At 39.8% G+C, this 18,087-nt stretch overlaps 2 protein-coding genes across 2 annotated transcripts in view; one reads left to right on the top strand and one right to left on the bottom strand.

Annotated features, from left to right (window-relative positions):
* LOC141333833 (uncharacterized) overlaps positions 1-18,087 on the bottom strand; it is a 376,082-nt gene that overhangs the window by 188,290 nt on the left and 169,705 nt on the right. The window lies entirely within an intron of this gene.
* Positions 1-18,087, top strand: part of LOC141333827 (NACHT, LRR and PYD domains-containing protein 3-like) — a 54,735-nt gene that overhangs the window by 17,267 nt on the left and 19,381 nt on the right. Inside the window, exons 6-7 of the mRNA XM_073838976.1 lie at positions 13,405-13,578; positions 13,668-13,841. Of these exons, the coding sequence (XP_073695077.1) occupies positions 13,405-13,578; positions 13,668-13,841 (348 nt within the window). The remainder of the gene's footprint in view (positions 1-13,404; positions 13,579-13,667; positions 13,842-18,087) is intronic.

The raw sequence follows: 18,087 nt of genomic DNA, 5'->3' as shown, positions 1-18,087 counted from the left end.
GAACAGTTCCTGGCCGTGACGAAGGAACTGGATTTGTTAGCATTTGGGTTCATTAGAATGGAGAATGGCACTCCTTGTTGTGATAAGGGAACTGGATTCGTTAGAGCCTGGAATGAAACTTCTGGCCATAATGAAGCAATTGGGTTCATTAGAATGGAGAATGGCACTCCTTGTTGTGATTAGGGAACTGGATTTGTTAGAGCCTGGAACGGCACTCCTGACCGTAACGAGGAAGCTGGATTTATTAGAACATGGAACTGCACTCCTTGCCGTAACAAGGGAACTGGACTCCGTTGTGAAAGCCCTCCTGGTCGCAAAACCTGACTTGGTGACCATTTTAGTCTGGGGCTCCAGTTTGATGCCAGTGGGCTTGCCAGAGGAGACTGCCCTGTCTTGACCTTCTTGCGGCCCGCAAGCTTGACTTGGGAATGGGCGGTTGGCTTGAGCACTGAACAGCCATTGTTTCTGGGCTAAGGACTGGCATGGTTCTTGTAGCTGAGTGCAAAGGAGGGATTCTAGACAGGGAAACACTTTAGGTTAAGTGGTAGTCGTGGACGGGCATGGGGTGAGCTGGTGAGGTGATTTTCATAAGGGGCCTGGGACTGGCTTTTATTTTATCTAACCTCTTCTGTTTCAAATTTACAACCATTTAAATACAAAATGAGATTAATTTATTCGGCCAAAGAGAAATCACACACAGGAAAAGTGCAGTGAATGGTGCTCTCATCCATTCCCATCTGAAAAAATGCACATAACGAGGCATCGGGCCAGCTCACCTGATGTTATAACTTAATGAATTCCTCCACATACCTTTCCAAGAGGCAACCACTCTGACACAGACAACAGAGCTGGTATTCAGCCCACATTATCTTGTTAGTTAAACCAGTCATCTTTCACATATGTGTAGAAGAAGATAGACAACGGAGACAGCAGGTGACTTCCAGACTTCACAATGTTTAATAACGACAGCAAAACCAGGGGAAGGCAAACACAACGTATTATAATGTCGACTGGATAACCCAAGACTGAACAGAATAGAGTTTAATAGTAAAGCAAACTGAGGAACAGATGAATTAATTAATTAAGAATAGGTGCTGGGTAATTTTATTAAAGGAAAGGATGAAGCTGATTGGTTGGTTCGTGTCACATGGTCTGCGGTGAGCTTGCGGAATTTTGAAAAGTTGAGATGTTTTTATCTCCATGCGGCACGGACGCGCCTGGAAAAAACGAGCGTGTCGCACCGCGTCGCTTCCATTACGAGCGCACATACCGTGCGTCTTCATTTGAAATTACGAACTTGAGTGCACAAAAGACGCTTCATGTGAACGGCCCCTTAGCCAGGTCAGGTGTGTGGGAACATTTTGGATTTCATGATTTCATCTTAATTTGTCAGTTCATCTGAGAAGACATCACGCCAATGTGTTGGTAGACATGCAAGTTAATTCTTCAGTTCAATCTTTATGTGCTAAAAAGGCACACAAATTCCTGTAGAGATACACATTGCCCTGTTTTTGCCAAATAAATGAAAAACATGTCATCAATGTCTTCTCTCTTGATGTATCAAATCTCCCCTAGCTTTCCTCAGAGATGGTCTCAATAATGTGCTTAAATTCAAGTCCAATTCAGTTTGTGCATGATTACATGATATAACTTTTTTTTTAAATAATGCATCCTAAATTGTGGATAATCAAGCTACATTTCAAATGCCAAAGTAAACTTCTGGAGTGTTAAAGATTAAAATGAAAAATAAAAACAAGAACCGGACAGAACCGAAAACCGTGACCCTATAACCGTGATACAAACCGAACCGAACCGTGGGTTTTGTGAACCGTGCCACCCCTAATATATACACACACACACACACACACACACACACACACACACACACACACACACACACACACACACACACACACAAATAAAAATATTTCACATTTAAAATATTGAAATTCTTTCAACAACTCATTTTTTTTCAACAATGTAATCTGTCAAAAAAATGCTTCTAAATCATCACATTGACACTCATCTTTTTAGTTTATAAGTTATGCATTCAAAGTGCTAATCATCTCCTTAAAGATTTGTGCACAGGTGCTGTAACTGGTTCACCTTCTCATGTGAAAATGCATTCTTTAAATTTTTTTAACACAGCACTACAATTGTTAGTGGGTGTAGGGTGGAGGAGACTGAACACGAAGTGCAAATAAACTAAGTCTTTAATATATCCAGAGGTGAAACAAGCAGGAATGATCAGGAACACAGAAGAACATCCAAACACGTCATACAACATCAAAGACTGACAAAGAAATAAAGACACAAGCAAACTAATAAAGGAAGTGCTAATTGACAAGGACAGGTGGAGCGACTTGGGCTAACGAGGGGAGCCATGGTGGAGAAAGGGCTGACGACTCCAGTGGGCCAACCGACAGAGGCGGAGCAGGTGGTGATGGAGCTCTAGCCTCGATCCGGAGGCGACCAAGGCGGAGGCGGAGATCCAGAGGTCCGTGGCAGAGCTGGGGCGACAAAGGACGGAGGCTGTGCCGGAGTGAGTGAGTGAGTCCAACCTGCAGTCTAAAAGGATTCAACGTCATTGACAACTTCAATCTTTTCTGGGGCCATAGACAACTGTTCAAACTGGATGGCCTCCACCCAAACAAACTTGGTGCGAGAGTGCTAAAGGACAATATTTATTTTTCACTCAGGCATCCTTCAGTAGAATGTGCCAGTCCACACAACATGAATGGCACACACACACTTGGACATAGTATGAGTGACGACAGGACATCTTATCAGCTTCAGAGTCATCATGTTGTCAACACAACCAACAGGGACACTGATAAGCACTGATTATGGACACTGTCCTGGCTGAGCCCTGCCCACAGAGCTCATCACAGACAGACTGTGACGCATTACAACAGATCCAAGACTCAGCACCGAAGGACGTCCTTCTGGTAAACAGCCAGGGAAGCCAGGACAACATTTTTCAGCCACCGGAAACACCAGAGCCAGAGCTCCATTCACCAGACACATTATCCCTCTCTCCACTTCTAAGCTTCTCACAGAAAATGGAGGAACTGGTATATGCTGGAACCAGACTCTCCCACTCTTCGCTGCAAGCCCCAAGTTATCAACTAAAAAACAGCAGGCACCACAACCACCAAACCCTGTGGGCCCAGCTTGCCCTCCTCCTCCTGTGAGAGCTCTCCGGCCGCTGCCACAACACCTGGGGCCTCATTTATAAAGACTTGCGTAGAAACCATCCTTGATTTTATCTAAGAACTTTTCTGATTTGATCGTAAGAGCGATTCAGAGAAACGAACGTACACACGATATCCATGCGTATGCCAGTCATTCGGTTATAAATCACAAATGATCGTGGAATTGTGTGCAGCTGAATGTTCCGCCGTCGAAACGCCCCTGCTTAATTAATTAACATATAAAATGAGCTCATTCCTAAAGCAAAAACTCTGTGACAATGGCAAGTAAAAAGGAGCGCAAGAAATCAAATTATAGTAAGGCTGAACTATCTGCAATACCAGGCATTACCACAAGGAAACGGTCGTACGCCAAGCTGGAATCTGACGTGGAGATAAGTACTTTTCCACGTCAAAGACGTTTTTTATAAATCTGTACTTTGACGTGGATTTGATCGTACGAACACTCTAAGATCAAATCAGTGCGTAAGAAAGTTTTATAAATGAGGCCCCAGGGCTCATACCCTCCTGCGTCTGCTGTGAGTGAACCAAAAACAACTGATAACAGCTCTCAGTGATATGTGTCGGGTCCCCGCTACGATAGCAGCAACAATCAGGAATGTTTACAGAACAAGCTGGAACCCAGTGTGCCTGTAGATTTCCCTATTTCTGTTTTAATATGTGATAGAAAATCTAAGGCCTTCTCAAGTCATAGGGTTCACCCATCTCATCTGAGGCCTATTTGGCATCTACCTAAGATTGCTCTAGAGACAAAAAGTAATGCCATCAAGCTAGCATTTTTTAACGTTCGCTCACTTAACCCTTTAGAACGTAAAATCACCGGTGTGATTCGAACGTTTGCCGCATCACGTCATCAGCTGCTAAATTCAAATCGGTTTTGGCGCATTGGCTGGCGCTGAGCCAGATCGGACGCTTTGAGCGCTTGTCATATTATCACAACTACTCGTGTTTTCAACCATATAATGCTTATTTTAGGTTTCAGACATTTAAATACTCATAAGTACGAGCAAAACCATACATTATAGTGATCCTACAAAAATATTCTGACAACATATTTTATTCATATCATATACAGATTATGCAGGTAACTATAACATTCACTCTCCTCTTCTCCCAGCTCACCAGAGATTTACTTTAATGTCTTTCGGGAGGAGAGGATGAATTTGCGTGTTGTGAATCCCACAGCTCGGATTCAGCACGAACAAACATGGCACCGCCCATCACCCAGTATAGTTTAACTAACACGGTTATTATAAAAGTGTTTCAACTTGTAAATACATTTACTTGCGCATATTTCGAAATCTGAATATCAGATATTACATATTATAGCGAGCATGCTTGTGAATATCAATAATAAAAAAGGGAAAACGAAATAAAAGCGATCCATGTGTCTTACAGTGTTGTTGTGGAAGCGGTGTGTCACATGACGCGTCGCCATGGAAACAGTAATGCGAAACATTCCAAAATAGCAGTTGCCTAAAAAACTAACTCTTTGGGGTAAGATAGAATATTTTAAACTCATGTGTGAAAAGGTTAAAAATAAATCACTTCTGATCAATGACTTTATAACCACAAACAACCTGGATTTTATGTTTCTAAATGAAACATGGCTGGAAGACATCTGCAGTGCAACAGTGCTCAATGAAACAGCCCCTCCTAACTTTACTTTCATGATTGTCTGCAGAGCTGTTAAGAGAGGTGGAGGTGTAGCTGCTCTATTTAAAGATGCCTATCAATGCCAGCAAGTGTCAATTGGTCAGTACATGTCTTTTGAATAACTAGGGATTGTGCTGAAAGGTGCTCCACGCATTCTATTTATCATTATTTACAGGCCCCCAAAATACTCTCCAGCCTTTGTTGCAGAGTTCACAGAACTGCTATCAATGATTTGTTCAGAGTTTGACTGTTTTGCTATTGCAGGGGATTTTAATGTTCACATAGAAAATGCAGAAAGCAAAACTACAAAAGAAATTATAACGGTTTTGAACACTTTTGACCTGATTCAGCATGTGCATGGGCCCACACACAATCGTGGACACGCTCTTGATTTACTCATAAGTAAGGGTCTAAATATTTCCTCCACTGTTATTAAGGATGTAGCTGGTCACTTCTGCATTTTCTTTGATATATTGATCTCTGCTACCACTGAAACTAGATCTGTCTCTGTCAGAAAGAGATGCATTAACAATAACACTAGTGTGCTATTTATGAAGGCTATATCTTCAATGCCAATGATTTCTGCAGACTCTGATCTTCTCCTGGAGTCCTTTAACTCAAAAGTTAAGAATGTCATTAATGACATTGCACCTTTAAAAACAACAGAAAGATAATTGGCAGACAGAAATCATCGTGGAGAAAATCAACAGCAGTACAGATTATGAAAAGACAATGCAGAAAAGCTGAGCGGATTTTAACGTAACTTGAAATTCACTATAGCATCTATAAAGATGCAGCCTTCATGCTTTCAATGTTGAACTAGGTAAAGCTAGACAAACATTCTTCTCGAACCTTATAAACAGCAACTTAAACAACACTCGCACTCTTTTTGCTACCTTTGAGAGACTAACAAACCCCCCTAGTCAGATCCCTAGTGAAATGCTTTCCGACAGCAAATGCAATGAGTTTGTTTCCTCCTTTTCTGAGAAGATCAAAAATATCAGAAAGACAATTAGCACACTCTCAAGTTATGCAGAGGTCAGACAGATTCGACCCCAATTTCAAAAAGTCGTCACTATGTCTGCTTTTGAAGCAATCAATAGCAACATTTTGAAAGAAATAGTACAGCACCTTAAATCGTCAACCTGCTACCTTGACACACTTCCCACATCTTTTTTCCAAAAGTGTGCTAAACTGATTAGAAGCAGATGAACACCTCGCTTCTTTCTGGGACTTTTCCAAACTCCCTGAAAACTACAGATGTTAAGCCCCTTCTGAAAAAAGAGCAATCTTTATGGAGATATTTTAAATGTCTAAATGATTTGCATACGCGGGGTAAGAGTTGCGTAAGTGTACTTGAGACTGTAAGCATAAATTAAATTTGCATGCGCAAGAGAAGCTTTGTAAAGGTGTAAATCGCGTTTCAAGCGTAAGAAAAAATAATTTGCAGCATTTTACTGTTACTCGAGTCGTAAGTGTAATTCATGTATTGTGAAACTGCAGCTTATGCTAATGCAAAATAAATATGATCTGTATACTTCCAACTTTCATTTCTCCGCGCTTACACTTTTGGCATGTTGTATTCGCCAAAATATGGTTAAAAGTACTGCAGGCCTGTAAACAGTGATTTGCACGGGAAAACAACAGTTTAAAGAACTGCAAAACGTATTGACTGTGTAGAACCAATCTGTATGTGTGAAAACAAACTGTTGCAAATGTCTAAATGCTTGTTGTGTACGTAGGGCAAAACGTTGCCGTAATAATCCGATATGCACAGCTCCGTCTTTCTTTTATCTGCGCTTACACTTTTGGCACGTTTTTCTCACTCACTGAGTTTTGCAAGCGTGAGAGGGAGGGCGGGTCCACCACCTTCTTGTAGCCAATCAAATGAGGCTCTCGCTGACTCTCCATTTACTTTTATCTGATTGGTTCAGTAAACATAGAACACACCAAAACAGTTATCTGTATTTAGTTCAGGATTGTTTTCTCTGCCGGTGAAATGGTATTTTAATGTACACATACATAAAAATATAAATAAAAACAACTTAATAAAAACATGATACTTTAAGATGTGTACCATTAGGCTATATTCCTATGTGTTGCGAGCCGGTCTTAACATTATTGGATTGTTTTGTCTTTACATTGAAATTTCATATATCATATAATCTGCTTATACCACTGAGCTGTTGTAAAACATTACAGCCAAAATGAGGCTATTTGACAATGCTCAACACTAGAGTATCAGAGTACTATACTTTGTAAAATCTTTTTAGGATCGAGTCAGTTAGTAAAATCAAGGGCTCACACAAAACAAGGTGAATCGGCTTTTAGCTATTATGCCGCCCGCAGTTGGAACCAGCTTCTAGAAGAGATCAGATGTGCTAATACATTAGCCACATTTAAATGCAGACTCAAAACTCATCTGTTTAGTTGTGCATTTATTGAATGAGCACTGTGCTTATATTATGATTTTAATTCCTCTCAGTGGTGGAGGTAACGAATTACAACTACTCACGTTACTGTAATTAAGTACATTTTTTGGGTATTTGTACTTTCATGAGTATAATTTTAAGTCTGTAATTTTACTTGTACTTGAGTACAAATTAACCTGAGTAATTTACTTAATTACTTTTAAAATCACAATTCGTTACAGAGTACTGCAATTTGAATATTATATTTTAACCACTGACCAGCATTTCGGTAGCCAATAAAAATATCTCTTCTTAACGGACCAATGAAAGCCTGGTATAGTATTTGAACCGAAAAACAAGTTCCATTTATTTTTATTTATTTTTTCCGGCGCGCTATTGATAAGATAATCATCACTAGAACTAGGGCTGGGCGATAAATCGATTGTATATCGATTAACTCGAATGTGTAGTTTACATCGATTTGTTTGAATGAAATTCTCTTTAATATCCGTTGACGCTCCTCTCTGGGCTCCAGCAGTTCCGAATGGGCTCAGCCCTCCCCGCGCAAGCGCATTCGCCATATTAGAAACACACTGATATACTGTATATATTTGTTTTCAGAAAGGCACGGAAAAAAATAATGGGAGCCACTAAAGGGATTAACGTTAGCTGCTTGTTAGCCAGTTAGCCGGACCCGATCAGCATATTTGTTTTTGCGCTCAGGGGATCTTCAAATGTTTCTACGTGTTTTTACAACGCAGAGTAGGCTAATATATCACGGACATATCTCACGAATCCTTTCAGAAACAAAGTGTAGAGAGTGTAAATAAGAGACTGATTGTACAGTATAGCGAGCGTTGTTGATTATAATAGAGCTTTGTGATATTGCGATCCAAGATGAGTAACAGCTTTTAATATTTTTTAAGGGAGTTTGTATATGAGATATTGATTTAACACAGCAGTTAAATAAAAAAGAAGTTATTGTCTGACTATAACACTATTGCCTAATTTTGCTCCATTTCGTGGTCAAAAGTAGCCTGAAACAAGTTACATCTGAGCCTCCGAGCGTTTATGAATGAACGTGTGTTTTTAAACGAATCTAGTGAAATGATTCAATTTCCCATTCATAAAAACAGCTCACTTATTCTGAGTGAACCAGCGGTTCGAACGAATCAAATTAATGATATGATTATTGCTGCCACCTGCTGGCAGATCGTTTCAGTTATTTAAATCATTTAATATTTCTGTATTCAAAATTTAATATTTTTATATACGATATAACTGCAAGAGAAAAGCATGGAAATATATATATATTTCCTCCCACCGCATATTTATTTGTCTTACAAACATTTACTGTTTCCAGTATAATAAGAATGGGGACTGGTGGAAAGCGATCACTGATGCAGTTGCAATGTATATTGCAAAATATATGGTGCCCATATGTTGTGGAAAAGCTGGGGTTTCTTTACATGCTAAATGTCTTAGAGGGGAAAAATCTATTTAAATCGTAAATCGGATTTTTTGTGAAAAAATCAGGGATTTTATTTTTAGGCCATTTGGCCCAGCTCTAACTAGAACATGCAAATCTATCGTCATTGTAATACAGACTGTATTAATTAATTCCTAATTTGTTTATTTGTTCTTATTTCATTGCTTACTGTGTACTTGTTTTAATATCTTAAATATATATATTAGTAAGGCATACTGTTTTTTTTCTGCTTATTGTGTTATGTAATGAATGGAAAATATATAGGGTGATTAACCTATAATTTAATTTGTATAGCGTGTGCTTTATTGTCTGGATCTTGTCTGATTCAGCAATTATGGATAATTCAATAACCAGCTAAAAAGTAATTAGTACTCTGAGTAGTTTTTATGAAGAGTAATTTGTACTTTTACTTAATTACTTTTTTACACCAGTACTTTTACTTGTAATTGAGTACAATTTCAGCAATGTAACGGTACTTGTAATTGAGTATAAATTTTCAGTACTCTTTCCACCACTGATTCCTCTTATGTACAGCACTTTGAATTACCATTGTGTATGAAAGGTGCTATATAAATAAACTTGCCTTGCGTGTCGGGGTGATGGTAGGCTGGGCTCTGGGTCTTGAGTGGGGCTGGTGTCATCCTTCGTGGTCAACAAAGATTTGCTGGACACCAGCACCCACTCGATGTTATCGGCGAGGCTCTCCCGATAGAATGTGCAAAGGCAGCTGTCCGGGTAGTGCGTGGTTGGTACGAGGCTCACAAAGTCTCTGGTGTGGTCCTCGAGAGAGTGATTCCTCTGCTCCAGGAGAAGGATGAGGACAGCAGGGTTATCCATAACGGGAAAAAAAACAAACACTTTGAAAAAAAGCAGAAAATAAAAGCAGGGAAAACGCTGTGAAACTGTTTTGGTCTGTCTTTCTGTCTGTAGGATGGAGGAGACGGAACACAAAGTACAAAGTACCGAAACTCGTTGGTCATTTTTGAACGCGATGCTATTGGTCTAATAGGATTCAGTGATCTATGCTAAGCTATGCTAAAAGTGATATCGGCAGAACAGGAGAACGGCTGAATGGATTTCAAAACGGTAAAAATCAACTTATTAACTCGGGGGGAGTGTTCCTTTAATGCCACTTATCTTGGCCTCTGAGATTATGCTCTGTTTGGGGAGTACCCTTAGTTTGGGTAAGGTGGATGTAGGTGCCAGGCTTTTCATTTGTTTGCTTGATCCTCTTAGGTCAACTAACTTTAGGCTGTGCATGTGACTTTGTGTAATGAAGAATGTATGGACACTGATCAAACACAAGCTGAGACACCTCGGTGAATGGAACCTGTTTGTACTGAAACAGATTGGAGCATGCCTGAAATTCATAGAAAGCTGTATTCTTCATCAGTATGATTTCATATGGGTTGTTGCAGTTCACCTTCAGTAAAACATGCAAGAAAGACAGTTTTGAATAGAATTCAGGCATTGCCATTGCCTATTCATTATGGCTGTGCATGTTTTCTACCTCTTGTACTGCGGAGTGACCTGGAGTAGAGTACTTCATTTGTAATGCTTTTTATTTGAGGATGCCTTGTCAAGAAGTGTGTCATAGCAAAAGCTATTATAGAGTTTCTTTTTTGAGGCACACAACTATCACTCCAAGTTACAATTTCAGTGGCATCTGGATGATCATGCACAACGCGTTATAGTATTTTCATCAGTGCATTTGCTCCTCTACCTGACATTGCATCTGTCCACAAAGCACAGTAATCTTTCTTAGTTTGTGAGCTGTGAGCAGTGAGATTATATAAGTTTTCGCTTATAGAAAAAAAATAGTTAATTTCTGCTCGTGGAAACAAAATAATATTCTGTAGGTCAATACAGACTGTTAGAGTATCTTTATCTTTCTGTCTTTTTGGCGCTCTTGACACATTGCTGTCTTGTCCACCATATGCTTTGTTTGACTGTATTCATCACTTTGGCTTCACCATGTTTTGCTTTACAGCGGTCTCATATGCTTCACACTGATCACACCGATCTTTTTTAGCGGCATGAAAGCTTAGGTTGAACTCGATAATAAGATTCTTTCACAGGTGTATTTCCATTCTCACTGCATTTAAGTCTGTCGAGATCATACATCCTTGAAACATTGAGTGTTGGCTCAAGGTAGTGCCTTTCTGTATTGGCACAACAATAATGTGACTCAACAACAGGAAATGAACTGATGTGTGCCTTTACCTCTTCTTTCTGATTTACATCTATGATTTTTTTTAACCCTACAACTCTTCTTAAGTAGGTTTTATCTTTACTTTCTTTGGGGTCAGATTGACCCCAAGGATTGAAAGTGTGATTCCATAATGAATTATACATTTTTAATATTATAAACTATATATCATTTTTTTTTTCGTTTACTTTTCAACTTTACAGTTGTGCTGTGTTTTCATGGATATTTTGTACTTTTTTACCCATTTACTGCACAATTACTCAACTACGCCACCAAGTGGCTTATAAAAAAATAATTTTTAATAAAAAAATCACCTTAATGATGATCTAAATTTAATCTAAATTGTTTTTGGACATTGCTCTATGTGTAAGGGATACAGTACTGCCATCTACAGGTTAGTGGAAAAACTTTTGAAGATATAGTTAAAGAAAGAAAGTGCAATGACCACATACATCCAGAAGAGGCCCTTAGGGACTAATTTCATTTTCACTTTATTTTTCTTCATGCTTCAACTTCTCCTCACAACTTTATGATATATATTTTGTAAATATATATATTTGAACATTCTAAAATAAATAAAAAATATGTTTTTTTGTAAAAGCGTAGAATTTTTGTTTTTTAGAATTGCTGAATTTTTGTCTGTCATCTTTCTTTTATCTGCACTTTTCCTTCTCTTCTCTCTCTTTGTGTGAGTGTGTGGGTGTGTGAGTGGGTGTGTGTGGGTGTGGGGGGAGTGTTTTTTTGGGGGGGGGGGGGTGTTTGGGGGGTGCTGTGTGGTGTGTTTGTGTAGAGTTGTGTGTGTGTGTGTTAGGGGCAGGGGCATGGTGTGTGGTGTGTTTGTGTAGAGTTCAGCCTGACCCCAAGGAGAGCTTAAGGGTTAATGCTTCCCCCTTTCGTCTGGTTTTGGCATGGAAATAGTCCGATTTTTTTTTTCCATGTGTATGTTATACACATATTTGTGGACTGGCAGGTGCTGCTAAGACCACTCACTTAACCTGTCCATTTTAACTTGACTGACTGAAAATCTACTGTTTGTATCCATTAAAAATAAACATACACATTACATACAAATATTACAAACATACATTATCCTCTATTGGTGAGCATCCATTATAAAACACTCACCCGACATTAATTTGGACAACTAGGCAAATGTATTTAAATTTCACACAATAGGGATCAGAGCCTGAGAGCACACATAGTTTTTGAATCAATAGCAGACTTATGTGTGCCAAATGTATGACTTTGATATACAAAAATGTTTCACATCAGGTACGCGCAAGTTCGTTATTACACTAATCTTCTTTACGTTTACATTAGCGCGACATATGTTTCATGCATGCAGCCGAGAGATGTAGTTTGCATGCAGCAGTTGGAAGTGGCTCCATTCAGTCTGTATTTAACAGTCCGATGAGGCTTGCTGCACCGAGTCCGAAGCAATCAATCACAGAAAACGAGAGAGGCCGTGTTTTGATCATTTTCATTTAGAACATTATAAGTAAGGGATAATCAACGGTTTGCCGTGCATTAAAGGATTTTAAATGCACAACGTGGAGGCTAAAAACCGCCTGACGCGAAGCGGAGGGTGGTTGCCTCCGCGAAGTGCATTTTAAATCCTTTAATGCACGGCAAGCCGTTGATTATCCCGCTTATTCCATGGTCATTTGCTAAGTTAAAGAGAAGTTAAAACTAGTACTGCTCTTTGCAGCGCAATATTTGACTGAATAGGTAAAAAGACGGTTATCTTCGTCAGTTATGACACGCCGCTCTAGCATTCTGCCTGCTTCAAATCAGACACAGACATGAAATAGTGCGGTAAGATCACATTTATCTGAATGAATTCTAGCATTTGTTTCAGTAAATTATCCATCGACCGAGAGAGAGGTAGAGATGACAGTTGTGTTTGTGTGTGTGTGTGTGTGTGTGCGTACCTGTCTGCATTGCTGTGCGTCTGCGCGTCTCTCTCTACAAACAACAAATTCATTCAAAAACCGCAGTTTTTCCACCTCGTTGCTGAGGAATATAATGTAGCGATCTAGTATCTAGGATATTTTAACAATAAGAATCGCGGGGAAGTGCTGACAAGAAGTTTATGTATGTGCGCAGCACAATGCGATCTCCGATCTCTCTCTCTCTCTGCGTTTGCGTGCGTCAATTAAAGCAGCGCATTAATATAGAACGGTGATTAAACTGACTTGGAACTACCTGTGAATTAAACGGTTTTACTGCACACCTGCCAGCCAATCAGAATCCAGTACCCAGACATTCCATGGAATAAATGAAATTAAAGAATTATTGGATAATATTTAAATTAATTTTAAGATATCTCACGGCTCCCCTGGAGGATGACTGAGGCCTATATATATATATGCCACTATATATGAAAAATTCACATTAAGATAGCTGTTTGTTTTGTTCTCTTCACAGGCTGTGTGGGTGTCATCACACAGCTCAGTCCTGTGAAAGTTTGTCTTTAGCTTTACAGTCCTCAAACTCTGGCCTGAGAGAGCTGGACCTGAGCTACAATGACCTGCAAGATTCTGGAGTGAAGCATCTTTCTGATGGACTGAAGAGTCCAAACTCTAAGCTGGAGATGTTGAGGTTTGAATTTGAAATACGTATTTATTTAAAAAAAAACCCACACTGTTAAAATTAATTCGGTATTCAGTAACTGTGTTCATCTTGTTCAGATTTTCCATATGTAATCTCACTGCACAGTCTTGTGGGATTTTGTCATCATTTTTACAATCCTCAAACTCTGTCATGAGAGAGTTGGACCTGAGTAACAATGACCTGCAGGATCCTGGAGTGAAGCTTCTTTCTAAGGGACTAAAGAGTCTGAACTGTCAGCTGGAGATACTGAGGTAAGTGGTTTTCCATAAAATAATTAAATGCTACCACAATAAATGACCATTGAGTTTTGTCAAAAACATTTTAATCTGCTCTCAATGTAATACCAGTACAAGAGACAAAAACAATACCTTCTTATGGCCTGAACAAAATGGGTGTACGCCTGAAGTGGCCCACATGTAAAATAGCAAAAATAAACCAAATCACACACATTGAATGTGACTCTAAATGGCCCATGTGGTAAATAGTGAATATTGCCCAAATAGTGGCAAACAAATGTGGGCCACCTTTGGCAAAAATGTGGCACATTCGACAGAGGCTAATCAGGGTGTAAACCAAATATGGCACAGGAAGATTAAAGTGTATCTGGGCCAGTTTTGGTAAAGATATGGCACAGTAAACACTGGCTAATGTGGCTTTGTTCTTAAAGTGGCCTGCAAAAAAGTAAACACTATATGATGCCACAAATGTGACCCAGTAAATATTTATGATTTATGATAACTGGTTATAATTAATTCTGAATATTTAGATCAGATCTGTAGCAGAATCAATATTACAATTACTTGATATGTGTATCCAACGAATAGACAGGATAATCTAGGAAACATTATTTTACTACTTTAGTCAGTACTAGCAGGAACTTAGCATCTAGTAAAATCAGCATGTAGCAAGATCAACATTCAGGGACTTTGAATTGTAGGCAGCACACTGAGATAATTGCGAATAAAAGGAATTTATTACATGAAACTGCAGCTAAGCAAAACATATACAAAAGAAGGAATGTAAGGAATGCGAGAGTGAGTGAACAGTAGCCTTTTTGATCTTTTTGATTAGTTTCAGTAATATTCAGGAATTAATAGATATTGAATGGATGTTTGAACTTATTTGCATGTTTTTTTCTTTCTTTATCTTTATTCCAAATGAACAGAAAAGAGGAAACCAACAATAAAATAGGAGAAAGTACTAAATTATTACTATATCACAGTGCCATGGTTTAATGCATGTACCTATTTTTTGATCAGTTGACCAACTATCTGCCCAATCAGGTATCTATCATTGCATGGCACAGCACACAGACCTACCCCACACTGACCACCTATACTTTGTCTGCCGGCAGCCCTTAGAGCATAGGCGATCAGGACAAATGACGCAATCTGGCCGATCATCAGCAGCGCAGAGCCAGTGACGCTCAGTGAGCCTCTATGGCACCTCAAGAGTCAGAGACATCATACCAAGCATGAAATCTGGAATTGGGTTTTAGCTGTTGGGAGTTTAGAAACTGATGAACATATTCGTTGGTTTCATTCGTAATCCAGAAGGCCCCAGAAGCCATCTGCCAGAAAGAGGGAGAAAATCCAAGGGTGCAGCACTGGTCAAATCTTTCTCTCTTAGATAACCAACAGGCTTATCAAAGCATTTGATCCAGTCCCATACACTTCTTCATTTCACAAATAAACCCAGCCACCACTGTCATCACTATTTCCAGCCCTATTTAGATCCAGATCACCAATGCTGCATCTACCACATCTCCTGGGTTCTTATGCATAGCACGGCTGCGTTAACCACGGCCACTCCTATCTCGAAATTATGGTAATTACGATATGGCGTGAATGTAGCATAGAACCATGCACTAGAGGTCTGCACGGGACTGCTTTTCTAGTCCCGCTCCCGCCCGCTCCTGCGAGGTTTTATTCCGCACCCTCCTGCTCCCGCTATATATTCACGCTTTGTTCACCCGCTGCCCGCTTAGAATAATTTTCTTCCCGACCCGACCGTTCCCGCTAAATTTAATTCTCGTTTCCAGAATCTCACATTTAACTATTAGGAAACAATACAGAGTATATACAACTTTTTTTTCCGCAGTACATCCATTATATTTCCATGTTCCACTTTTTAAGACGTATTATAGCCCTGCATTCAGCCCGTCATAGATCAAATGCGGGCTAAAATTATATTTTAGACATTCAATGGTGATAAAAAAAAATTGCAGCGCTGGTGGAAACACCAGACCATGTTAGCATGACTACAACAAATATGATCAAGAGCGGCTCGAGCACATCTTCAGCGCAGCCGGAAGGGTTCTGCGTTCAAGTGCACGCAATAGGCTAAAGCTTGCCACAAAGCACCGGCAAAGGTAATTACCATGACTGTGAAATAGCAAGGAGATATTTAAAATTATTTATTTATAAACTAGTGTTTTCTGAGTCAGTGATGAAGTTAAAGATCGTCCTCATCCATCTCCTCATTAGAGAGAGATGCATCTTTACGGATTAGCTACATAATAAAAGAGTTTTTGTTTTCGATCTGTTTTATTTCGTTAAGTACTAATTTAAAGCTTTCTACATATATATATCATGTCTGACAAAAAATAACGGTTAAATAGCTTCCACTGAAAATGTACTGAAATCACACTGGCACCTCCAAATAAACACATTTCCACTCTCCACACAAACGATTGAATATGTATATATATATATATATATATATATATATATATATTAAGAAACAAAAAGCTTACGTTTAACGAACATAAACTGCTCCAAACGTTTTTTTTTTTTTCTAAATTAACTTTATAAAAAAGAAACGAAATTATAACCACTTTGCCATTATATGCAAAACTGAACTATTTTAATTGCCAAAACAGTAGTATAAGTTGTTTTGGCAAAGGGGAAAAAAAAAAGAAAAATTGAAAAATCAGTCAGCATAACCTTATGAAGATTTTGGCACTCCAAACATGGCTTTGCGCACTTGCCCACAGAAAAAACACCATCAGTACCCTCACTTCCCGCGCCTATGAGACCTTGCCAATAAAATGCATGACACAGAAAACACTGCGAGTGCATAACAGTTTTGAGCGCAGGCTGTAGCCTACAGGTGCTCGATAAGAATGAGTTAAGCGCAGATTTGCTGTTCAGAAAAGACATCGGGAACGGTATATTGTTACCGCCCGCTCCCGTTCGAATTACACCAGAGTTACTGACCGCAACCGCTTTTATTTGGAAATTTATTCCCGCGCCGCAAGAAATGTGGTCGGGTCCCGTGGTTCCAGCCGGAGAGCCGAAGGGAATGCAGACCTCCACCATGCACCTCTCTTCATTCCGTTTCTGGTCTCTATGTTGCCATCTGCTCTATGCTTGTCACATACCTTTTCCAAGAGGACTCAAAGATTTACCTGCCTTCCTGAACTGCTATGTTATCCACCTCTGATACCAGATCTGCAGTATCTGAACCAGATTGTCACTCATTTTAGAGCCATGTTTGGTACATGCACTTCCACGGTGTCAACATCTGAGGAATTCTTCCGGCTACAAGACTCAGCGCCCAGCCCTCCATCGCCTCGGAGAGCAGAGACATAGCCCGAGCCCATCGCTGATGGAGAGCCCAAGCAGATGCGACCAACGAGCCATCGCGGAAACAAGCGACAGAGCTGAGGATTGCCATGGAGCCCGGCCAACACGTCAGACCAGGTGTGTGAGCCGGCAACAGAGCTCACCATATGGGATTATGATGAGGGTGGCTTTGCCCACTGCATGAACACTGAGGGTGAGCCAGCACTGACAATTGTGACATTGGATTTAACTTACTTCTGCTTGGATATAATTAGCCCGGATAAAGTTTTCCCACCGACCCAACCTCTTATGCCTACTCCTATCTACCATGCTAGTTCAGCCATGCCACCGCTGTCCCTTGACAGCACCTCTGCTCACCCTCAGTCCACCATCTGTATGGTGGGCTTGCCTCTGTCCTGCCATTCTCCATCAGCGTCATGGCTGGAGGATCCCTCATCTCCGCCTCAGAGTCCAGGACTCTGCGTCGGCCCTCTGACCCTGCGTCTAACCCTGAGTTTATGTGGATATCCGCCTCCTTGCAGTCTTTGAGTCTGTAAAAATAAGTCAAGCAAGTGGACCACAAGGCTCAATTATTGTGCCGCTGTTGTTCAGCCTGCATATGCTCCCACTAAGTCAAATAATAAGAAAGAGGCAAATTGCATATCCCAGCTATGCAGATGATACCCAGATAATGTTTTTATGATTATTTTAACTCCTTTCATGTGCAGCACTTTGAATTACAATTCTGTATGAAATGTGCTATATAAATAAATGTGCCTTGTCTATAATAAATAATATAATTATTTCTTAATTCAAAATAAAATATTAATAAATCCATTTCTGACAATCCCGGGTTATGGTCACGCAGGTTTGTTTACGCATTAAACTCGTTGCTACAGGAAACATGTGTCCTTCCCTCAACATAAGAAGT

The sequence above is a fragment of the Garra rufa genome, chromosome 4, assembly GCF_049309525.1.
Source record: "Garra rufa chromosome 4, GarRuf1.0, whole genome shotgun sequence".
In the NCBI taxonomy this organism is placed as follows: domain Eukaryota; kingdom Metazoa; phylum Chordata; class Actinopteri; order Cypriniformes; family Cyprinidae; genus Garra; species Garra rufa.
The sequence above is the reverse complement of the archived record's forward strand: the minus strand, read 5'-3'. Positions and strand labels throughout refer to the sequence as shown.